The 25363-nt window shown below is 41.9% G+C and overlaps 1 protein-coding gene across 2 annotated transcripts; it reads right to left on the bottom strand.

The window, feature by feature from the left end:
• Positions 1 to 2430: 2430 nt before the first annotated feature.
• On the bottom strand, positions 2431 to 23034 carry eif3c (eukaryotic translation initiation factor 3, subunit C). Of its 2 annotated transcripts, none has more exons than XM_036573307.1 (23): positions 22900 to 23034; positions 21450 to 21567; positions 21299 to 21364; positions 19561 to 19750; positions 18105 to 18230; positions 17964 to 18015; positions 16640 to 16755; positions 16135 to 16262; positions 14920 to 15180; positions 13413 to 13554; positions 13097 to 13222; positions 11910 to 12003; positions 11218 to 11405; positions 9935 to 10159; positions 9008 to 9199; positions 8122 to 8293; positions 7415 to 7574; positions 6505 to 6570; positions 6319 to 6406; positions 6074 to 6239; positions 5427 to 5468; positions 4139 to 4201; positions 2431 to 2850 (listed from the first exon to the last, which is right to left on the bottom strand). In XM_036573307.1, exons 2-23 carry the CDS (start codon positions 21548 to 21550, stop codon positions 2774 to 2776), a joined length of 2841 nt encoding a protein of 946 aa, XP_036429200.1. In that variant the 5' UTR covers positions 21551 to 21567; positions 22900 to 23034; the 3' UTR covers positions 2431 to 2773. The 2 variants fall into 2 exon arrangements, with proteins under 2 accessions (XP_036429200.1, XP_036429201.1); XM_036573308.1 differs by having other exon boundaries at positions 4154 to 4201.
• Positions 23035 to 25363: the final 2329 nt, after the last annotated feature.

Below are 25363 nucleotides of genomic sequence, written 5' to 3'. Positions count from 1 at the left end.
AAAAAGAATTAGGAACTAAATGTTAATGGCTAAAACAGAACCAAGAAACAGTGATTCCTTTCTTTTAATGCAGTAATGCAATCTGGTTGGAACAACTGGGAGGAAAAAACAACACAAAGGTGATTCTCTCCCATTAACCTGGCGCTGCTCATGTCAGACAATGCCAAGAGCACAAGAAATCTGCAGCAGAAAATCTGACCCAGCAGGCCAGTGACGTCTGAAGATAAACAGACTTTGGTCCAACCCTGACCCTGCTGACAAACTAAGGGCCAAAAATTAACTTCACACCACCTGCACGTGGCATCACTGCTTAAAACTGACCTCTTTATAGTGCAGACCAAACTGCTTCCTTTAGAAACAAGATATCGCTGCTGTCAGCACAAAACTTGGTCCGTTTTAGTGTTTAAAATACCTCCATTAAAACAAAATCTCCATTTTAGCGTTTTTCAGTTTTTAACATGATTTTAAAAATGCCTGTTGCTCTTTACATTGTATGTAAATTTCATGGTGAATGGACCAAAGAAAACGGCCCAACATGACGTGGAAAAAAGTCTGGTTCCCTTGACTCACATTAAAAATAAAGTATGTTTTTTCCTTCTCCTGTGAATAGAATTGTACAATATGTTCATAATTAAATCTGAAGGGTCTACAGGTCTAAAAGCTCCGACACATGAACATATTAAATGAAATGGGTGTGAATACGCTGTTCATATTTGGAATTCCGAGTCGAAGATCGATTTCTCTAAGGCCAGAGTGAATGGGCTTCTCCAAAATTCCCCTTTACCGCAACTTGTGGTAAATAAAAATGTTCAGAACCTGATACGTTTTGTCCTGTGTACATTTTTCTCCCATATATCACCGGAACATCCGAATTACGAGGTGGTTAAAGAGTCGTAATACTAATATTGCTACATACAAGCTAACGCTACTGCGCATCAATTTGACGTCATGAGCTACACGCAAGTCAGGCTTGTTGAAATGTCCTAGCTCAGTAACTAAATTCTCTAGGTAGGATATTTTGATAGCTTTAATTACCTTAACAAAAATACAACCAACATTAAAAACTACAAAACTGACAATACTCAGACTTTCTATTTGTTCTTGGTAGCCATGTAGCCTTTAGCATGCTAACGAGCCAGCAGCATGCTAGCAGAAAGTTGTATTAGCAGTCATGTTCAATCTAAAGCCCAGCAAATTGACTGTTATGATTTTGAAACGTGAAGCATTTAAAGTAGTTTAATGCTAAACCTTATAAACAGCTTTGTCTGCAGTGTTGGGAAAGGGCAATGCGTCAGGTCACAATTCTGGTTAAGTTCTGCAGCTGAAGTCCACGCTGGTGTTCTCTCGATCCCTGACCTCTCCAAGGGCTCATCTAACACCCTTCACCAGAGCTAATAAAGCAATGGAAACAGCCCTTAAGGTGGCGCTGGGGATTCCCCTGAGGGGAAATGAAGCCAAATGAATGAGAGCTTGTTAAAACCAGTATTGTAATACACTTTCTAAGCTGCTTGTCCTCCTGGGTTGCAGGGCCTATCCCAGCACTCATTGGGCGGAAGGTAGAAAAACGCTGGTTGCCAGTTCATCACAGGGCTGGCACACACATACCTATAGCTTATTTAGCATCTCCAATTGGCCTCCAATGTCTTTGAATGCAGGAGGAAACCCACACAGACACAGGGAGAACATGCAAACTAGAAGAGGACTCCGGTCACCCGGCTGGGGAACTGAACACCCACACCCTTCTTCTTGCTGTGAGGCAAGTAGCATAGCATTCTTTGCTATGGTGGTAATAGAAACCAAGGGTCATCTACAATGCAAGTATCTGATTCAGTCTGATTCAGAAGTCAGATCAAGGGGTTGTGGAGGGTTAGTGACCACTGCTGGTGATCTACCTTCCTGTGTTCCAAGTCTGGTTCCAAACCTAATCTACCACACCTGCTCCAGCTAATTAACTCCTCCAGAAGTCCTTGACTGGCTGGATCGGATGCATTAGTGTTATATTAGATGCAGGATGGAGCTAAACTCTGCAGGAAAGCAGATCTCTAAAAGGGGTGATGACCACTGGCGTACATCAACAGAAAACTGCTTTAAAAGCTGTAGAGAAGTGTTTCCCAACCTGGTCCTCAGAGCACCCCAGTTGGTGCAAATTCTCCTTTGTCCCCATGTTAGGTTGAAGCAAAAAATGCAGACTGTCTGAGAGGCCTGGGTTGGGAAACACTGGTGTGGAGCAAGTCTGTTTACTTTGTCTTTTGTTATCAAGAACAAACTGGAAAATCTGGCACTTTTGAACTTGGTCCACTACTTCGCAAAATAAATAAATACATAAATAAAACCTGAATGAAGATCATGGCCAGCTTTCCTGAACTTTGACATCACTGACTGACATAAAAGACTTCAGCTTTTGGAAACTCAATCACACGAGAGACAACGTTTCATAAACTGAATAATCTTTATTGTTTCAAGTTAGATATCACACAAAGAACCAACCTGTTCCCCCAAGCCTGCTACACTTCTACTTCAAAACCTGCTCATCCTTTAATTCACACCAAACATTCACTGCAGGAGAGAGTGAATTCAGGGGAAGCAGATCTCCAGAACTGTTGGCAGGTCTGTATGAGAAAAATGCGATACAGCGACAAATCTGCACAATAGATAAATGTGGTAAAACAGGCTGAAGCAGTGCAGATGATGGAACTGCACGGAGGTGGAAAACTCAGGAGGTTGCAGTCTGGTCTTGGAATGAAAGCGGGTCCTGCTGCGAACGGGCTGGCCTTCAGTAGGAGCTCTGGTTCTGGGACCTGTAGCCTCCTCGCTGGTAGCCCTGCTTCTGCTGGTAGCCGCCTTTCTGATCTAAAAAGGAGAAATGAGAGCAAAGAGGACAAAGCAGGATCAGTCCAAGAAAAATCAGGCACTGGAACAACTCAAAAACAAGTACAGCACTGGCAAATGACGCTAGGAGTGTTGGTGCAGCAGCTAAAAAAAAAAAAGAGAATGAAGGCAGGGAGGTGGAACAGAGTGGCTGGAGCAAGGAAGTCAGAGACCTTATTAATAAAGTGAACCTGAATTAAAAACAAGCATACACTTAAACACTGACTGAGTAAAGGTCAGAGTGCATGTGAACAAGCTTTTAACCTCCACCCTTTAGTTAACTGACTATTTATGCTTATAAAGTGCTAATGTAGTCATTTATGAGTGAATAGCCCAAAAAAACCTGACAAAAATCAAACAGTTTGACATAAAAGTCAATGTCACCCCAGTTTTCCCCTTACCCCAGATGGAGGCGATCAGGAAACACGTTTGGAGTCCAAATTTTTAGTTCAGAACAGGAGCCATGAAGCTAATGTTGCTAACAAACACTAGAACTCAGTAGTCACCCAAATAGCGAGTGTGTCACACTCTGTCCTAAAACACATCAACAAGTCTGTGCCACCTTAAACAAAGACCTGAAAGCGGTTTGAGTGGGATGAAAAGTTTTATTGATATTTTTATTGAAACGTTTTGGGCTATTTGGGTGACTATTGAGTTCTAGTGTTAGCGACATTAGCCTTGCTGTTCCATCTCCTATCTAAAGAGGCAAAATTTGGACTCCAAACGTCTCGGCTGTTACACCACGTCTTGTAGGGCTGCACGATAAATCATTATCGCGATATGAGTTTCCGTGATAAACACATTGTTAGAGATAAACACACACTGGAAACCTTAATGTCCCCATAACTCAGCTTTAATGGCAATTTAACTAAAAAAGCTGCAGAAAATGGGGAAACAGGCAGCACACAGGCTGCTCAGGTTCTACTGTTTTTCTGCCATCTGGGCTACTGAAGCTCGCTACCTTATGCCCCCCACAGTCCTTCAAAATAAGAGTCCCAGACCAACTACGAAAACAGTGCTGAACTTATTTGAACAATTCCGATTTCTCTTTACAAATCCCCAAAAAATGTCTTCAATTTCATTTTATCCACCCAGAGACTCATTATTTTAATAATACTTTATCACCCCTCAAATCATCATCGTGATATCTGATATCATTATCGTACAGCCCTTACATCTAGGCTAAGTGGAACATTGTGCAAAACTGATCTCTTGTGAAATCATTAATGTGGATCTTTTAATAAGTGAACATAATTGCAAAGACCATGACCTCTATAGGATGTACCTCGTTGGTAACCTTGCCTCTGTTGGTAACCGCCCCTCTGGTCTGAATCTGCACAATGAGAACAGTTTAGAGGCATGCAGATGTGGATGCGTGAAGACAGATGTATGGGCTGTGCCACATTGTGCTGACACAAGCAATACAGTATGGACATAACTTGGGCATTAAGGTCAAATATGAACATGGGGTTTCTCATGCAGCCTGGGCCGGCTAGTGAAGATGACTAGCTACCTTCCAGCTTGTGCCGCTACATCAGCAATCTCAGTGAGGCAAAAGCCAGCAGCACACTTTAGCAGTGAGCTAAAGTCTTAATGCAAATAGTTGACTATGCAATGTACTAGTATTTATGCATAATTAAATGGATAATTAATTTAATTTAAGCATAATTACGATGTAAACAGTCATTCAGAGTGGTTTGGTGTTTCTAGAGAAACTTAACGAGTCATAATTGTTCACAGTGGTGGTGATAGGAACCAGACGTCCACCTCTAAAAGCCCCCTTACCGAAAGCTATTACGTTACATGGTTCTAAATAAGCTGCCTGATGCCTGAAACAGTAGCTTTAAGAAGAAAACTTTTCAGATTTTCCACTATTTTACCATCAACATTCCATATAAACTCAGAAGACTCGTGTAGGTTCACTGATGGTTCTGGATAGTAAATAAAATGTCTATATTTGTGTTGTAGTCATGGCGACCCCTGGTTCCTATCACCACCACTGTAAAGACATCTGAACCATTTCACACCAAACCCCTCTGAATCTCTCTGTTTACATCTCAAACAGTGAAACATGTAGTGATTTTGAAAAAACTGTGGAACAAAAAAAACAAAAACAACCAGAACAGCTGGCGGTTTGTTGTGTCTAGTTGGCCAGTCATCTCACCATAAACTACAATGCCGAGGACTAATACCACCATGTTTATTGATGCCATAATAATGAAAAAACAAAAACAAACCAGTACATCCAGGAGAATTAATCGTCAGCGTAAGTGTTAAATACATCAGTGCTGCACTGAACACTAACATTAAGCAACATTTTAATGATTAGTTAATGAAGGATATAAGAGGGTTTTACATTTTATTTTAGTAATACAATGTATATGTATATACCGCTACAAATCACTGGATGTACCTGGTGCACACTAAGAGTGCTACAGTTTTAACTGATTAACAATTAAGCAGAAAATGTGATCACGTGACAGCGATCAGTTAAGAACTTCCAGGCTTTCACTTGTTTTCACGATCATGTCTAAAATATAATTTTTGAAAACACTAACCTCTCTGGTAGCCCTGCTTCTGTTGGTAGCCTCCTTTCTGATCTGTTGAAAAGAACAAGAGATACCGATAAATGACTGCTTAGTTAGAAAAACAGAGTAAATAAATTCTATACATTTTATTTATTATTTATATATTTATTATCTTGTCGCTCTCCAAAGAAAACCATGCATCTGCATTTTTGTACATCATTTCAACACACCATAGACCAATAGAAATGCTCCAAATTCATTTGGAATAAAACCTCTTTACATTAACTTAGACTGATTTGTTTTTCCCTAAATTTGATTTTTGATGGCCACCATTAATGCCAAAGTGTGACTGTTTAATATCAATGTAGAAAATTTTGGCAATTCTGACTGAAATTCAGGGACATTTTATACACTAATGGGGACTTTTAGTTAAATATACAGAACATTTTCATCTAATCAGAATAATAACTGCTGTTTTAACCTTTATAGTAAACAAATATAAAATTAAGCACACCACAGTTTCAATTTAAAAAGGCAAGTGGGCATCATGGCACGAAAAACCAAGAAAAAAGAAAAAAGGTCAGTCATGTAGTCCAGAGGCAGTATCCAGCTTTCACTGGGGCGGTTTTGCCTCTTTCCCAGTATTTCTGATGCTGAAACTGTAAGAAGCTCCTCACCTCTGTTGAAGTAGCTCCCGTAGACGCCCTGTTTGAGGTCAAAGACGCGCTCATTGTTCTCCACCAGGCCGCCCAGCTTCTCTGCCAGCTGCAGTGCCATGTTCTGCAGGGAGGTGGGCTCCGTCCTGTGCATCACTACCGTCTGAGTGGGCTGGTCCAGAGAAGCCTGGGAGAAAGGTAACAGTTCTAGACATTCTCTCTAATGCAAATCTAACGAACACAGAAGCCAGGAATTCCGCATTTACCATGAGCTCCTCGTTAATGATCATCTTGCTGATGATGCTGTGAACTGTGGGCAACTCCAGCTGAAACATCTCTGCCAAAGTCTCCATACTGAGGAGAACAAATAGAGAAATCATGGCATTAAAAGCAGGAGTTAAAGTCAGCAGTGCATTAGCGCTTCCACTGAGCAGAGACACCTGTAGGGGTACCTGATAGAGTCGTATACGCTGCTGTAGGTGAACAGGTAGGTGCGCAGAGACTCCTCCTGAATCTTCCTGTAAAAGACACAATATAAGGCAAAACATCAATGAAACAAGGAAAAAAGACAAAACAAACAAACAAAAAAAAAAGACAGCCTCTACTCTTTTGGTAAGGCTTTACACTAGATGTCGAACATTGCTGTGAGGATTTGATTGAGCATTAGTGAAGTCAGGTACTGATGTTGGATGGTCAGTTCTGGATCACTCCAACTCATCCCAAAGGATTGGATTTGGATGGAGCTCCATCACTCCAGAGAACACAGTTCCACTGCTCCACAGCCCAATGCTGGGGGGCTTTATACCCCTCTAGCCCACACTTGGTGTTGGACATGGAGACCTTAGGCTCATATGCATCGTTCATTTCCTCCTTGAATTTTAATTAAGATCAGAAATTTTTAATCAATTAAAACTAATTATAATTTGAATTTGTATTCAACTATATTAAGAATAAAAACATTTGACAGGTCGATTTTCATTCTGGCAGCACAAGGGGTTGAAACAGTGCTGACAGATCTCGCAAGCATTTCTTTTAATTCTACTTTGTATGCTTTACTCATGTTGTCCAGGACCTGACCGTTAACAGCAATGGACATTCTTTAATTGGTGCTTCAAGCCATTTTGAAAGAACAGCTCGAAATACATAAAAGCTGAATAAATGTGCTTTCTTAAAATGTTAAAGTTAACACTACTTAGGTTCCCTCAAATTTGAGGAAAAACAGAAACTGTCAGGTTTGTCAGACGTTCTTTTAGCTTACAGTAGCAGCATTTAGGACTCACATATTAGCAAATACTATGATATATAAAATATAGTGAAATTCAATTTTCAATATGGTCCATCACTAAAACACTCATTGTGTACCTGACGAGCATTTCACGGACACGCTGGGCCTCGGGGAACAGGTCCCACACTTTACTGTTCATTTTCTCGTTGATGATGAACGAATGGCAGGTGCGCCAGTCGCCCATCTTCATGGCCTTGCTGGCGGCCACCACGTGCTCCCTCATGCTCTCAGGGGGGCCTGTAGGAGCAGAGAGAGGAGATTAGAGGTCAGTAACATGGTCTTCATGCTGCTCAAGCTGTGATTTGTGAGAGGAACTTAAAGGTCTCATATGATCACATTTAATTTCATTTAAACTTCAATAAATGCAAATATTTCACTTTAGGCATTTTCAGATGGTTTATCATTATTATAGTTCAAATATTTTGGGATCAAAAACCCTTAAAAATCTTAGTTTTCGCCAGCAAAACAAAATCATGCTGCAATTCCATCCAAATGAGTTCTGACTCTACACTTTTGGTTTATACCACATGTGTGTCTGTAAGCAGAAGAGAAAATATTTATAATGATTTGAATTTGATGAGTTATGGTTGTGCATATGTGCTAATTATGCATTTACATTTACATAAGTAACGAACAAAACACTAAATAATTCTGACTAATGGTTAGGCGGTGTTTCCCTGTGGTACATGGTAATTATTTGACCATATACTGCAGATACAGCAGACAGAGATGAGGCTGAAGAGTGTTGGAGTACTCTTAAACTCCTCTCTCTCTCTTTGCTCACCCAGAAGGGGCTGTCTTTCTCCCACTCGCAGCTGATGATGGAACTGTTTGCTGATCATCCTGCGACGGGCATCAAACTCGTGGGCAGCCATGTAAGGGATTTCCAGCAGCATAGCTGAAACTAGATACACGCACTCCAGCAGCTCCAGGTTGATGTGCATGTGGAATGGAACCTGGCAGAAACACAGATTAATTACACTTCTATCCACTGTAATCTACTGTATTTCTCTAAACCCATCCATTTATCTAAGCTTCCCGATGCAGGCTGAAGTATTTACTGTAAATTCCGACCTCGCTGTGAAATTTTTCCCTGATGAATGGGGTACAGGGGTCTGATAAACTGTCCAGCAACAGACAGACTACAGTCTGTACCTGTACACCTATACAGTCAACCTATAAGGTGGGTGGACTTCAAAAGTGGCCAGTAAGTGGAAGCACAAGGTGGATATTCCTAATAAAGTGGCCACTGAGTGGAAGCCCAAGGTGGTTATTCCTAATAAAGTGGCCAGTGAGTGGAAGCCCAAGGTGGTTATTCCTAATAAAGTGGCCAGTGAGTGGAAGCACAAGGTGGATATTCCTAATAAAGTGGCCAGTAAGTGGAAGCACAAGGTGGATATTCCTAATAAAGTGGCCACTGAGTGGAAGCACAAGGTGGTTATTCCTAATAAAGTGGCCAGTGAGTGGAAGCCCAAGGTGGTTATTCCTAATAAAGTGGCCAGTGAGTGGAAGCACAAGGTGGACGCTGCTAATAAAGTGGCCAGTGAGTGGAAGCACAAGGTGGACGTTTCTAAAAGTGGCCAGTGAGTGGAAGCCCAAGGTGGGTATTCCTAATAAAGTGGCCAGTGAGTGGCAGCACAAGGTAAGCGTTTCTGATAAAGTGGCCTTACCTGCCGCCTCTTCTCGATCTTCTCTTGCTCGGCGTTCCTCTCCTGCATGTTCCTCATGAGCAGGCCCTGACCCAGCAGTTCCTTCGCCCTACCGCTTGACTGGATGTCCAGCAGTGCATTGTGGGCGTCTTTGATCATGCCCTGGCGGAATGCGCAAATGCCCAGCTGCACCATCGTCCTGTTATACAGGATCTGAACAAGGGAGATAAACAGATCCATCAACCAAAGGCCAACATGCGTCATGTTTAAAGCACAGAACTCTCAACGTTGAAGTCAAATCAATGATATTGTCAAAATAATTAAAATAACTGAATAAAGGCCAAGTAAGGATATCTGAGCTAGCTGAGTGTTTTCTCTCTCAATAATGAGTGGGGGCTGAAATATTTATGGTTAATATTTTTGACCACTCGCTGATGCACAGTGAGGTAACCCAAAAAATTAATACAATTAAATAAATAATAATAATAAAAATATATTAAACATTTCTTTTAAAGGACATGCTGCATTGTGTTCAATATGAGCACATTGAATTCAAGCTTAAATAAAAATCTCTACTGTTACTACTCATTGTATCCACTGCATGGGGAGGAGCTTCGGTTGTACTGAGAGGAGTTTTGGTTGCCGAATGTGTTTGAGAGACGGATACATTTCCGCTGCTATAACGTGGCTCAAATGTGTCTCAGTCCACCTCCTGAAGAGGTTTAAGTGATCAGATCTGAATCTGTTTTAAATGTGTCTTGGGTGAATTTATGTGGTTTGGCCTCATTCAGATATAATCCTGACACTCAAGATGCATGAAGTGACCAGGTGTAAATGGGGTCCAAGTTAAAGCTGCTAAATGTCCTGCTGGTTTGTACTGTGAGTGAACAGACAGACAGACAGACAGACTAGATTAGATTCTGGACACAGCCTACTGTGTGTACGCACCTGTACGGGAGGGTCGGCGTGCTGAATGTTGTCCTGCAGGTGGCTCATGAGCATGAGGTCTCGGGCCTGGTACCAGCGGCTGTGCAGGGCGTGGTGGTAGATGTGGCACAGGATGGCGCAGGTGCGGATGCGGTCAGTGCGGTCCTTGGCGTAGATGAACTTACACAGGCGGTCCATGATGATGGCGCTGTCCTCCCCCTCGCTCTCCTCTTGGTCCTGCTCAGACTGTGGGGGGAAAGGAGGGTCATTTCAGTTGTATTGCGCTCAATAAAAGCAGAAAGCCAGTTACTAGAACTGTAGCTCAAAATATAACAGGGTTGCCACAGTTTTTAAAGAGTCAAATTCAATGCTATTTAATGCCTTCTTAACACCAACAAAGCAAAAATAACACCATATGGCAAATATTTACATTTCCTGTAAACCAACAACTTCAAAAAGAATGGCTATATACTTCGCACCGTTCCTGTTCCTGTAATAGTTTCATTTTTTTTTGTCTTGCAAGAGACAAATAAGGCAGGAATGCAATTTGTACATGATTTTAGCTGCATGTTGTAGCAGAAATCACACTACTACAGACACATGGTGACATTTTACGTGTCGCTGTTTTGATTAAAAAGACATTAAAATTACTTCTGAAAACATAGACCACGGTGGAGTGACCGAACCGCAAGTCAGAAGAGGGGGGGGGGAATCTGAACTGGATGAAATAAATGATCCACTAAAATGAACCTGGACATCCCTAAATTTAATACATCAAATAGAAAGCAGAAAAAAAAAAGATAATTTTACAACCTTACACTTTATCTACATTAACACTAAGAATTCGCAAAAACCCTGTATTAGATGTTACACGGCTTCAGTTTTTTAAAATCTGAATTATGTGATGAAAGTCGAAGTGATGTCGACTAATCGGGCATGGTGTGCTGTTTCCAATGAGCCCTGAATTGCATTGCTAGCCTTTAGTGAACCGGAGATACGGACCCTGCAATCTCGCAAATTTGTATCTGACTTAGGCGCACCCTAGACGGCCTTGCAGAGGCTCTCGCCCACAGAGGAGGTCCGGAGAGCCAAAGAAAATTAGAGTGCGGAGATACGGACCCCGAACCTGTTGTCTTCTCCGAGTCGTCCATGTTATTAGCGTCATAATCATGTGATCAAGCTTAAAAACTCATTGCCGAGTCGACTAATGTGTGCCAATGTTACCTTATATGAGCTGAATATCCGAGAATCAGGTCCATGTAAATGTCTAACTAAACTCCTCCCCGTCACCAGGCTCCGCTCACCTTGCTCTCTCCCTGTATGCCCATGCAGCGGCGGTGGGTCTTGTAGTCGAACTTGTAGTAGGTGTGCATGATCCTGCGCAGGTAGACGCGACACACCTCCTCGGTGCTGCCTTTATTCTCCAGGTACTGCAGCAGCCGGTCGATGATGTTGCACACGCGACCTTCGTCCTTCAGGTTATCCACGTACTCTGGAATGGCGAGATCCCGCATTGATGTGAGGTCATGATGCACACTGGGCAACAAAAAGCTGCTAATGTCTGCAGTTTGACCAGCTACAACGTCTTATTTATCAGCATAACTGTAGATTTGTGATCAGACTTGAGTTCGGGAAGGTCGGAAAACTAAAGTTTACTGTTTCTCATTTATTTAAAGCAATATATGTACAGTGAAAACTCCAGCTCTGTTGGTACTGATGCTAAAAAGCAACTGAGTCATTCCCCAATGATTCGAATCGTGTAGAGGTGTTCAGCATCTCTAACAAACTTGATTACACAATTTCTGATGCTGTATGGTACACTTATCTGTAAACATACACTACAGTACATCAGCATAGCAGATGCCATCAAGAAGCCTGAATTTTGTCTGTATTTTTGCATAATCCAGTCCACTAAAGATTACTCAACTTTGCTAAAATGTGTAGCATTCAGCACTAAACTGCCCTCAACCATCTGCTAAGTGTGAGCGAGGCTCACCCTGTGAATGGGGGTCTGTGTTCTGCATGATTTTGGTGAACTCCTCGTCCATCCTCTCCACCAGGGTCAGGATGCAGCCACGGACACGGAAAGGCTGGAACACACAATGCACGATCATCTCAAACAAACAACATACTGCGAATGAATCAAAACAATACATTCTTCTAATAGCCATTCAAGTCTGAACAACAGAACAGAGTTTGTCTGTTTAGTCTAAAGAAGGAAACAAAGACTTCTGCAGCCGTCTAAGCACTGCCACCGCAAAGGATGAGAAGCTCCACTCAGGAGATACTACAGAGCACAGATACAGCACATAGGATGAGTCACAGAAAAAAGTGACCAACATCAAACTCAAGCTCATTTTACACTCTACTTTTAGATTTAATGGAATAAAACTTTAAACGTTATTTATGGAAGATCACGCTCGGCATCAGCTAACTTAACTCCTCACAGACTCAGTGCTTTCCAGCTGAAAGGTACGAGGTGATATAAGTTACAGTAACTTCAGCGGAGACCATTAGTGAATTAGTCCGAATTAATATTAGTAAAGGCTTCAGATTAGCTGCCTTTATTTTTCTTTTTACAGGGGAAAGTCTCTTGAAATTACAAAATTGACAAACGATTGTGCACTTCAATTATTAGAACAACTATAACTATAAAACTGCTTTATTATATTATGATCCTATTCAGATGCTTCACTTTAGATGCTTGTGTTTCGCTGCTGTCAGAACAAGCAAACTTTACAGAAAAGCAAAAATGTTATCTATGAATGGAAATAAACAGATACATTTTTGTAATTTTGGACCATTTCTGTTGGTCCACTCATCATGACATTTTGAGACACTGTAAAGGACAACTGACCTTTTTAAACTGTCAAAGAAGAAAAAAAGACAAATGAAGAAACATAGTTTTGTCCCAACAGCAACGATATATAAAATCCCCCTTTTCTAATCCATACTTTCCTTATAACAATAAACATCACGTATTAATAATAACAGATTGACTGCCTTTCTCTGTGTAAAATTCAGGGGGCCACATCACCTACTCCGCCCGCTCCACCTAAATATATTAATATTTGGCTGACAAATTTTGACTGAAATGCTCAACATTACAGCAACCTATATCAATTTAGTTTGAAGGCTCTCATAAATACAGCTACGACTCGTGACGTGGACAGAGGTGCTGACCTGGTCAGAGACGGCCAGGTTCTCGCTGTCCTCTGCGATGTTCTCGCCAATGAAGATGTTGCTGTTCTCGAACAGGATGTCCAGCAGCTCGTCAATGCAGTCCAAACACTTCTTCCACATTTCCGGCTGAGTGGGTGAACAGAGAACAGAGAGAAAAAGAGGCAGAAAAATATAAATACAGAGGGAAGAGAAACATAAAAGAAAGATAACTGAAGCAGTTAAAAGTACTATAAAATGGTCCAACTTATGAATGTGAATGTAAACACACACACAAAACATTAAAATAATAGTAATAATAATTTAAAAAGTCTCCAACCTTCATGAAGGTGGCCAGATTGGGGTTGTAGTCGTACAGCGAGGCAATGATGTTGAACTTGATCTTCACCAAAATGCCTTGTCCCAGGTTGTTCTCCTCTGAAATTGCTGCTAGAGCGTGGAGGAGCTCGATCTGAGCAGCTCTGAGATAAACAGGCAGAAAGCATTTTAATATCAGTGATATAGCAGCACAGAAAACTGACCAGATCAGGGGTCTCAAAGCATGTTCTGTCTGGACGACAGCTCTGCAAAAATTAATGCTTCCCCTCATCTACCCCTCAATTCAGCTACTAAAGACCTTTCAAACTAGCTGATAAATGCATTTGAAGGGGAGAAACGCTAACCCAGAGCAAGTTCAGGGTACTTCACAGAAAACATGGTTGGAATAGCACAGCGGTCAGCATCTTGCGGCTCTTTAACTGTCCCTGTTGTGGCTCCACAGCAGAATCAGATTTGTAGGTAAAAATAAAATAATCCTCCTTTACAGTAAAATAAAGCTCTGCTGATCGTTCAACACAGTTTAACAATAAATGGTCTTAAACTCTGGAGTTAATGTAGAACTGCTGATTCACCCTTTAACCCTGAAGATCAGCGCAGACTGCTGGTCACCATAGCAACACAGACAACAGTCTCGCCTAGCTAATAGCTACAAAACGGCAAAGAGAGAGATTTAAGATGAACATTGATAATTTACAGACGAATGGACTTATTAGTGTTTATAATCACTCCAGCTGGTTTCCTGATACGTTTAATCTGCGACGAGAAACTGACAAACACTAAAAACTCACAAGGCTTAAGTCAGTTTCTCATTCACCAGCTTCTTGTCCACATTTTCCCGTTCCACCTTAAATGGTGCAGCAGTAACATTCTGGCACCTCAGGCACCATTTAAGGTGGAACGGGAAAATTCAGACAAGAAGCTGGAGAATAAGAAGAGACTTCAGCCTTGTGAAGAATCGAATGTTGAGACGTTTTACAAGAAACTTCTACTTTGAGGAAAAGTTTCCTGTTGGAGATGTGAGAAAGGCGGCTATAGCTGAGCTAAAGCTTAAAGCAGAGCAAAGTAAGTCTGCGTTCTCGTTTATATTGTTAGTCTTCGTTAGTATATTAGCACACACTGAGACATATTTACAGCCAAGATGGTAAAACATTACTACATTAAAAAATGTTGTGGCTCCCAAGATGGTCTGATAAGAGCACTTGCCAAATGCCATTAAGTGTAAAATGTAAACGTTTTATTACTGCAACATTACCTAAAAACCATAGAAACGGACCTTAAACAGAAGTTCGGACCCTGTTGGGGTTCATCCTAAAGTTAGGACAGGATTTAGGAGGTTTAGTCTAGTTAGGATGTTTGTGTGATGCTGTTTTCTTATCTGGAGTTCATGATGAGATTATGAAGTTAGGAACTGTTATTCAGTCCGTACTGAAGTCGTCATGGAGACTAAACAGATCAGACTTCAGAGGTAAGAAGCTTCTCTAATGCGGCCGCAGGAGTTCCAGGCCTACCTGTCTGTTCCTTTCTTTCCTCGAGCCTGCAGGATCTCATTGAGTTTCTTGACCACCACAGGTATGTTGATCTCTGTGCCCTTGGCGAACATCTTGGGCTTCTCCTTCACCAGCGGCACTCCACCCTTCACCTTCTCCCACTCTCCTCCCTCCTGCTCCAGGGCGTCCTCCTCAGCCTCCTCCTCAGCACGCTCCTTCCTCTTGCTCCTCCTCTTCCTCTCCTCCTTCTTGCGATCGGCTTGCCTGTCTCCATCCTGAGCTCTGAGAGAGGGAGGAGAAACAAAAGAATCCTGCTTTTATTTCTCTCAGATAAGACCAAGGCCCAGTCCCATTTCACCCCTTGCCCCTACCACTTAGCCCTACCCCTCCATTTTGTGTGTTCACGTCTAGGGTGTAGGGTGTCCTGATTCTTGTTGAGATAGAGGGGGAGGGCGAAGTGTTGGAGCTACATGACCCTCCAAATGGAGGTTTTTCAGAGACTCCAAACAGAGAGTTATGAGAAAAAAAGAAAAACTGGCAAATGGCTGAACAAGAGACCAAAGAAACACACAAATGTGTGAATTTTCTCTGTTATAAATTATTATTATTCTTAGTTTGTCATTTCAATGTCTTATGATCCTTTTCTTCATAACAGCCATTAAAAATAAATAAATGTAAAAAAAAACAAACAAAAAAAAAACACACCAGTAGTATGCCGCTATCTTAGCTAGCTAACTTTCCCATTCCACCTTAAATTGTGCAGCAGTTCTGATGTGTGAGGAACCAGAATGTAACTGCTGCTCTATTTAAGGTGGAACGGGAAAATTCAAACAAGAAGCTGGAGAATGTCTGACTTCAGCTTCATATCACTGAAGAATTAGGGGTGGGTGATAATAAATAATTGCCCCCTCTTTGAAGATCATATGATGCGCTAAATGTAACTAAAGCCCAGCAGTGAGGAGCTGAACTTTACCCTCCTCTGCTGTCACTGCAGACTGGCAGGGTCGCCTACAGAGCAGCGCTGGTAGCTGTTAATGAAGTGATGCTCTTTTTATTTGATCCCATTTCAGAGGGAAGATTTCAACCACTACCCCTTAGAACTCAGTTCCAAGGGGCAAGGAGACACTCGGAAACAAGGAGTGGGGTACATTTTTTGCTAAACCCGAGCCCACATTTAACAACACACACACGTATATACAAAAACCCCAAAATTACACATCTCCGATTGATACTAACTTCTTGAGGAAGGCCAAAGCCAGGGACGCAGCGTTTCCTTCGTTGTCCTCACTCTCGCTGCCGCTGTCTGTGGAATCTGAGCCCCAGATTTCATCATCATCGTCATCATCGCTCTCCGATTCATCATCCTAAACCGCAGCACAGTCAATTAACACCACTAAGAGCATGAACACACTTTAACTTGCTGCCTATTATGATAATTTATTTATGTTTTGGTTTTTTGTTATTAACCCTCGTGTGGTGTTGTGTTTGTTACTCGGTGGTCTGCTGGACCCACCGCACTGTTTTTTTTAAATCAAGACCTCCACACTTTTACTCCCCGTGGGTTCAGCCAACACCACATGTGCAATATAAATGTGTGGGGGGTGAACAGGGTTATTTTATATGTTCTTCACAGAAAATGAGCAAAGACCAAGAATCTGAGGCTGAAATAATAATAAATCACATCATTTTTTCTTGTGGTAAATATCGAAAACGGCCCTAGTGATATCTACAACAAACTCACAGCTGCTCCCTTGAGGAACTTGCTGGCCTCAGGAGCCGGCTCAGCCGCAGGCTTTTTCTTCATGAAGCTTTTAGCAGTGACCCCTTCTCCATCGTCCTCGCTCTCTAAGGACGAACCTGGAGATCACAGAGACATCACATTTTTTTCACAAACACTATCACTCCGCTGAGACGCCGTTGCTTAGCAGCGACTTCTGACCGACAGCCGATTTGGTCAGACTCTGAAGATGAGACGACACTAAATTTCCAAACTGTCGTCACCACTGAGCAGCTTTTCAGTCGGCAGCTGAGACAGAAGAACAGCTGAACAACCTGGAATCAGCCAGAAATGAACCCAACACCATTCGCCAAACTAAATGGGCTGTAAGATGCTTTACAGACTGGCTGGAACAAAACAACATTAATACTGATCTGGCAAAAACTGACAAAACTGAGCTGAACCTGATATTGCAGCAGTTTTATGGCTCAGTCTGATTTGGTCAGACTCTGAAGATCAGACTACACGTATGGTGTTGGGTTCATTTCTGGCTGATTCCAGGTTGTTTAGCTGTTCTTCTGTCACAGCTGCCGACTGAAAAGCTGCTCAGTGGTGAAGACAGTTTGGGAATTTAGTGTAAGGAGCTGGAGAACGAACTGCCGGCTGTGCGACGAGTGGGCGGAGCTCGTTACTCTGACGTATCAACAAGCTGCTCATTAAGGAACTATAATTTGGTGAAGGAACTGCGAACATTAAAACATATTAAACGCCGCGTTCACGGCCCAGTTTATTAATTTATTACTTTATTTAACTGTTGTATTAAAGCAACAGAACACTTGAGGAGTGTGTTATCGCCAATAACATCACGGCTGTGATGATCTACGGCGACCAAATCACAGCCGTGATGTTTCTCGATAACACACAACCTCGAGTGTTCTACAGCTTGTGCAGATTAAAGTGGCACTAACTGTCCACAAAAGGGGCCTTAGACTAAAAAAAGAACACACACTCATTGGCTGGAACATGCAGCCACTGCTGCTCTCACTGGTGATAAAAACTGGAAACATTTACACAATTAATTAAAGTAATAAAGATAGTCTAATGAAGCTTTATTTGTTCAGTCATACAGCTATAAAATCGTTGTTCAAGGTCACTTTTAAGCAAATGAAACAAGTGCAAATATTCACAATTAATCTACACTAAATAAAGCAACGTATATCAACTGTTTTGTCCGACAGCCCTACTCTCTTAAAAATAATGGTTCTTCAATGGCTCCTCAGTAAAAGACATTGTTTTTTATATATATATATATATATATATATATATATATATTTTGGGCATAACATACCAGACTCTGCCTCTTCCTTCTCCTCCTCTTCTTCTGCAGACTGTTCTGGGTTCTGAAAGCAATAACGAGATAAACGTAGTGATGGCACAGCACACATACGGGCCTTTTAAAAGCTTTTTTTGAAGTTCTAAGCCCACTGACCTCTTTGTAGTTGGCGATTTCTGTCTCGAAGTCGCGGTTGTATTTGCGGATCTTCTGCCGCAGGGTGCTCAGGGCTTTGGCATTGTTTTTGTTCATCTTCTTCTTCCCCTCTTTGTCCTCCCATAGCTGCCAAAACACATCACATAAATATAAACTCTCTGATCAGCCGTTTCTTAACGCCAAGTACAATCTAATGAAATACAGATGAGCTTTTAAAGGAACGTTTCTGTGAAAAGTCACCCTCTCCCTCTGTAGCTGATCCACCAAGATCTTTGCTAATTGCCAAGTCTTCACTATAATCCTCCATTACTTGCGACATTAACCTCATAACTCAAACTGAGACACCAAACATATTGACGAACTACATCTGATGCGAAGAAAAAAACAAAATATCTTTTGCCACCAAACTATTCCTTTTTAGCAACATGTGAAATGCTCCAAACTCTCTTGGACCCCGTTTTACACCTGGTCACTTCCTGTGCCCAGTATCTGGAGGTCAAATGCGTCCCCAGTTAGCTGGACTGAAATCTGATTGCTCTGGGGCAGAATATGCAAATCCGCTCTTCACATAGCAGCCAATCACCAACTGTTTACCCAGTTTCGGTTAAAGTGGGAAGAGGTCTGGTTGTACCAGGAGGGGTTTTGGTTGTAGTGGGAAGAGTTCTGGTATACTGGGAGGGGTTCCGGTTGTTCTGGGAGGGGTTCTGGTTGAAGTGGGAAGAGTTCTGCTATATTGGGAGGGGTTCTGGTTGTTCTGGAAGGGGTTTCGGTTGTAGTGGGAAGAGTTCTGCTATACTGGGAGGGGTTTCAGTTGTAGTGGGAAGAGTTCTGGTATACTGGGAGGGGTTTCAGTTGTACTGGTAGGGGTTCTGGTTGTTTCGGAAGTGGTTTCAGTTGTAGTGGGAAGAGTTCTGGTATACTGGGAGGGGTTTCAGTAGTACTGGGAGGGGTTCTGGTTGTTTCGGAAGTGGTTTCAGTTGTAGTGGGAAGAGTTCTGCTATACTGGGAGGGGTTCTGGTTGTTCTGGAAGGGGTTCCGGTTGAAGTGGGAAGAGTTCTGGTATACTGGGAGGGGTTTCAGTTGTACTGGAAGGGGTTTCGGTTGTAGTGGGAAGAGTTCTGGTATACTGGGAGGGGTTTCAGTTGTACTCGGAGGGGTTCTGGTTGTTCTGGAAGGGGCTTTGGTTGTAGTGGGAAGCGTTCTGGTATACTGGGAGGGGTTTCAGTTGTTGAATGTGTCTTGGAGAGACGGATGTGTTTACGCTGCTATAACGTTCACCTCCTGAAGCGGTCTGAGTGATCAATGCGCGTTTGGTGCGTTTACACTCCCATTTTTATGTGGCCTCATCCAGATATAATCCTGACCCTTAATATGCATGAAGTGACGAGGTGTAAACTGGGTCTTAGCCCTGTTACACTACCTATATATAACTACTCTTTAGAGGCGCTATACGTACCTGGTTGAGATAATCTTCGAGGTCGGCTAGAAGGCGGATGTAAAAGGGCGGCACTCCCTCTTTGTCCACTATCGCTTTACTCTTTAAGAACGCTCGACACAGCTGCTCAAACTCCTCCAGGCACTTGGCCATGTCTCTGATCTTCATGGCATTGCGGATGGTCTTGATCAGGTTTGTCAGCTCCTCGAACCTGAGAGGAAAAAAAACAGGTTAGCTGAAAAGTCTGAGAACATCAAATATGGAAAAAACTTATTATGAGACGTCCATAATGTTGTGCGGTATCTCCCACCCCAAGAGTGGAATCTTAAAATTCTGAAAATGAAACGTGTTTCTGTTTAATATCATTTTCACTAAACAAGAAAGTTTATTTCTTTAAGGTCTTAACAGAAACAATGTTATAGACTATTTTCATGAATTTTTATTTGTTGTTATCTTTACACCAACAATAATCGACGCTGTATGAGAATTAAATGTGTTTCCCCATCACGTGTCAGCTGTTATTAATTTAAAAAATATCCATATGCTCAATAATGTTAAACAGGTATACAGCATTTTGGAATGAAATGCTTCAAACTGTTAATCAAAACAATTACAACAGCTAGAATAACTCCGTGCTTTTGAATGTGTTCGAGCATCAAAATACAAAAACTTAACATTTCTACATGAATTAAAATACAAAACAGAAGACTTCTGAACTCAGTACTATACAAACAGTGTCTCTACTTTCACTAAAGTACAAGATTTGTATAGAAGCAAGTTGAGAGTGTGTATAATAAGCCCCACCCCTCCCGTTCAATTGTACTCTGACAGGCTGCACCCAGATGTCCAGTTCTGATAAATGACCCTTGAAAGAGACTGAGGGGCACATCAGTGATACTTTCACATTAAAGCACACCGTTTCATATTTAACGTTTTTACACTGAAATTGTTAAACGCTTCATGTAAAATGTAACATTTTTTTGAATGAATAAACCAAAACCATTTTTTTTTGCAGGAAATTACATCATTAAGTATATCACACAGTATTTTACCAAATCACCAAATCCGTTTGATGGAAACTTGAAAAAAAGCTTAAAACAGCACTTTTTTAACCCCTTTTTGACCAGGGTATATTTTGGTTTGTTCATCTGAATTTACATGACCAAATCGTATGCAAATTATTCAGTAACTGCATGAAATAAATGTAAATTTTTATTTATTTATTTTTTGTGAAAGCTCCCCTCAAATTAACAGAACATGTGTTTTATGATCACACATATTGCTATATGTTTACAATTAACTGCTGAAAGCCAAAAATCTTAGACACTCTTTGTATTATTTTATAATAATTTTTACAGAGCAGATCACTGAAGAGACGCCATCTGTTTATAGTTTATAGCCCTGATTTGTGGAAAAATGGGTCGACTTTCAGTAGAAAAAGTTCAGAGTTCAGCTTCTTTTATTATAAGGGTTTAAAATTACATCACCCATCTATTTGACTGGAAAGAAGACAGTTACAGCTCTCATACGACCCCCACCTTTAGAACGTAGCTTATGAAATATGAAAGTTATGAAGAATATGATGAAGTGTGTTTTGGAACCACCGGTGGTCTCAAGGAGTTGAAGAGGTTAAACACGTTTTCATTTAATCATTTGCAATTTGTGCAAAATGTGGATCGAGACAAAACTACTGTTTAAATATGTCACTGTTTAATCCTCCTCAAAATGCCCTGGAACCAAAGTGCTGGACCCTCCTCACCTCTTGTCCTTGGCACTGCGTACCACTCTTTTAGTGTCTTCCTCATCGTCACTCAGCAGCAGGTTCCTGAGAGAAAAAGAAAGCGTATTATAAAAAGGTTTACTCGTATAACGGCACATTCATTCCACACCGAGTAAAAACTGGCGCTCACTGCTTGTTGAAGGCAGTCCCGGTTGCTTTAGGAGTGATCTCCTCGGCGGACGAGGACTCCTCCGACTCGCTGTCGGATCCGGTGGCGAAAAAACGGGACATCCCAGGCGGTCACTGTGCTGCGGTTCGTAAGAGAAAACATTACGTAAGCGAACAACAACGTACAGCATTTATACCCAACTACAGAAACCCAGTCAGGAGCGTAACAGCACAGATAAACTGAGCGCTGCTCCAGTTCGGAACTTCAATTTGGATTTCAATAAAATGAAATCTCAACTAATTCTATCCTCTCAGACTAATACTGCGCTCAGTGCTCCTGCTGCATTCGATCTTTGTACTCCCTCCATCAGGTACTCTTTAAAATGGGAAACAAGGCTGCAATTTGCTGCATCAATCACGTTACGTTTAGGGCAGCCAATCAGAACAGAGTTATTTACATACACATGAATATTAATGGATACAGTGAGAGTTGGAAAATGGCCAGTTAAAAAAAAAGAATTATGACTGTTTATGGTACATAAACTCACACAAACGTTATAATACAAGACATTTATAGGATATAAAACTTTTAAAACATTAGCCGGTACTGCAGCATAGAGACATATGTAAACCTCACTGCAGGCGGATGTACATACAGGGTGTTGTGAGGCAAAATAGTCCCCAAAGAATTTTTTTTCCGAGTTTTCCACTATTTTCCCATCAACAACATTCCATATAAACTCAGAAGACTCGTGTAGGTTCACTGGTGGTTCTGGATAGTAAATAAAATGTCTATATTTGTGTTGTAGTCATGGTGACCCCTGGTTCCTATCACCACCACTGTAAAGACATCTGAACCATTTCACACCAAACCACTCTCAATCACTCTGTTTGCACCTCAAGGACTGAGCTATGCATAAATTTTGAAAAATCGGTGGAATTAGCCTTCAGCTAAGCGAAAGAACAACAGCGGTGACGTCTTAGTGAACTCCAGCTGGTAAGTGTACACTACGTGCTACGCCAATTGGAACACAGCCGGGCAGCATATCGTCAAAATTTACAAACAATATAACGGTAATGTTACAGCGATTTGACTCATTTGATTTATTTGTCGAATAAGCACTGGTATAGCTCCCTCTCCGCCGGTAGGTGGCGTCTTACTGGCTCTCTTTTCGCTATTAGCCAGAACAGCCGCTAGTTTTAGCGCAAGGGCCGTTATTCTACAGCGGCGGCCTGAGATCCGCACTCCAGTTAAGCGGTCTATCGGACACAGAAAGCCCGCGAATTTAGAGCGCGGCCTTCGGATTCGGCGCAACACCGGCACGCGAGGCGGGGCTGAATCTGCCGAGAGGCAGAATTCGGCCCAACACCGGCTATCAGCGGACCGAGCGCTGCGGCGCGACGCCGCTTCTTTCAGCCCGCGGTTTCGCCGTAACCCGGCTCGCTCTGCTGGAGCCTGCAGCGTCTCCTACCTGTTAGCGGGCGGAACTGAGCGCGTGCCGGTGTTTCTGAGTCTTCGGCTCCGCTTTATGATCCAGATTCGCAGTTTTAAGCGCGCGGAACGGCAGCGTGCGCCTCCGAGCTTTATCGGTGACTTCCGACGAGACAGGAAAGAGTAATGGGGCGGCGGAGCTGCAGCGAGAAGCCACCGAGGCCCCCTACTGCAGAGGGGTGGTACTGCACACGGTAAGGCTGCAGCGGCCCGCTTTCACCAGCAGGGGGCATCATTTCTCACACCGCACTGTTTTCACTTAGACATGACCAGAGCCGGTTTATGAGGAGTCTGGCCGCTTCTTATTTCCCCCTTATATCAGAAACAGGACTGCTGAACAGCAGGGGGCGCCCGCGAGCGAGTCCTCAATGAATGGGAGTGAATGGAGCTAAAAACGAAACGTTAAAATAGTTTCTAATCACTGAACCAGAACTTTCCTTTAGTTTTAGACAGTAGAAGGATGGATTTCACTAAATAAACAAAGAAATCTCACCTGTATGTTTCCTTTTTCTACAGCAAACGGGTTTTGGGCAGCAGGAGGCGGGCATTACTGCTACTGAGTGCTGATTGGCGAACGGAGCAGCTCATTGGCTGTTCGCGCTCACTGACGTTATGAATATACATGAGGCGCCGTTTTAAACTCCTATAATTCGAGTTTAAAAGCTCTTAAAAATATAACAGCAGTGTTAAAATGTTTTATGCTGCTCTGTGTTCAGGAAATTAATGAATTCTTTTACATTAAAATATTTAATCATTTATAAACTATGATTTTGCTCAAATGCTCCCTATCAACCCATTCATTTTGGACTGGCTCAGGAGCGCCCTCTAGTGTTTGAGAATACCCAGAAGACACTGCAGAGCGGAATTCTCTCTACAAGTTCTCTGGACACGACAACCTAGCGGTGAAGTCCATCCATTTTTCAAAATTTTGGCATAATTCAGTGGTTGAGATAAGGTAGAGCTGGGCAATATCTTGATATTTATCATTATCGTGATGTTACATCACAACATGCTTTTCTGAGTATACTGTGTATAGAGTCAGCCCGCTGTCACCCAACTGCCCGTCTGATTTGAATCAGAGCATAATTAGTCCTGTTTACTTGGATTTAGTGCAGTAATGCGTAAAATGTTGAATGCAAATAATTGGATTCATAAACTTTGATAGAACTTTTTAAAATGTGGCACTTCTTCATCTGTTCTAACCTATCAGGCCAGGTTTTGGTCTGAAATGGTTGATTGTAGAGACTCGGATGTCTTTACAGTGGTGGTGATAGGAACCAGGGGTCGCCATGACTACAACACACATATAGACATTTTATTTACTATCCAAAACCACCAGTGAACCTACACGAGTCTTCTGAGTTTATATGGAATGTTGATGATGGGAAAATAGTGGAAAAAAAATAGTTCATTTTGGGGACTATTTCGCCTCACAGCACCCTGCATGTATCCCTCCACCATGAATGGATTTTAAGGCCAAAATCTTCTGAAAACTATTGTAGAACAGTGTCTCAGACTTCAGGCAGTGAATTCATAACCATTTCATGTAGTAACTTTCTGAGGGAGCTTTTAGAGGTGGACGTCTGGTTCCTATCACCACCACTGTGAACAGTTCTGACTCGGCAGTTTCTCTAGAAACACCAAACCACTCTGAATGACTCTGTTTACATCATAACCATTTAATTATGTAGGAATTTTGAAAAATCAGTTGAATTCCCCTTTGTCTGTCAGCTCAATAATTACTGCCACCCTTGGTAAAGATGGGTGGTGAACTCTAAGTCTAAGAAGACTAAAAAAAACTGCCATTTTTGTTCAGCTCCTATAGAAATGATTTGAAATTCATACCAAATTGCAAATTTATGTAATGTTAATTTGTTATATCTAATATTTCGACACTAGATTCACATATTTCGGTTTGCTCACCATTTACCGATGTACATACATTCACTGAATGTGTCCAGTAAAGTTATGCAGATCCACCAGCCTCTAAATGAACCTGTGCACATACAGTATCGGTTCTCTTAAGATGACTATATGGTGAAGAGAACATTCTTAAGGAACCGATGCAGCATTTCAAAGCCAAACGAACATTTAAGCAGCCGCTGATGAGCATGAAGCAAAACACCAAAGCCCGGGATTATATTCATACAAAAGTACAGTTTATTGTCACAAATAATAATAAAAATCAACAATTAGACCTATTGAGAGAACAGTCGGAGGAAAAAAAAAGCATGTCTAAAACAGATTGGTTCTGCTTCTTGTGTTCCAATTCTTTCCAGTGTAAGCTTTTCTTTTTTTTTTAATCACTGCCGGGTGGAGCTCCTGCAGGGATTCCTTCACGAAAGTCAAAATCTGTACGACTATGACTTGATGGGGGGGGATAAAAGAATGCATAAACTAGAACAAAGAGCGGAAATGTCACGTGTTCTCCTACATGTTTAAAA

Source organism: Colossoma macropomum, unplaced genomic scaffold, assembly GCF_904425465.1.
Source record: "Colossoma macropomum unplaced genomic scaffold, Colossoma_macropomum, whole genome shotgun sequence".
NCBI lineage: Eukaryota > Metazoa > Chordata > Actinopteri > Characiformes > Serrasalmidae > Colossoma > Colossoma macropomum.
This window is presented reverse-complemented; position numbering and strand designations above follow the sequence as displayed.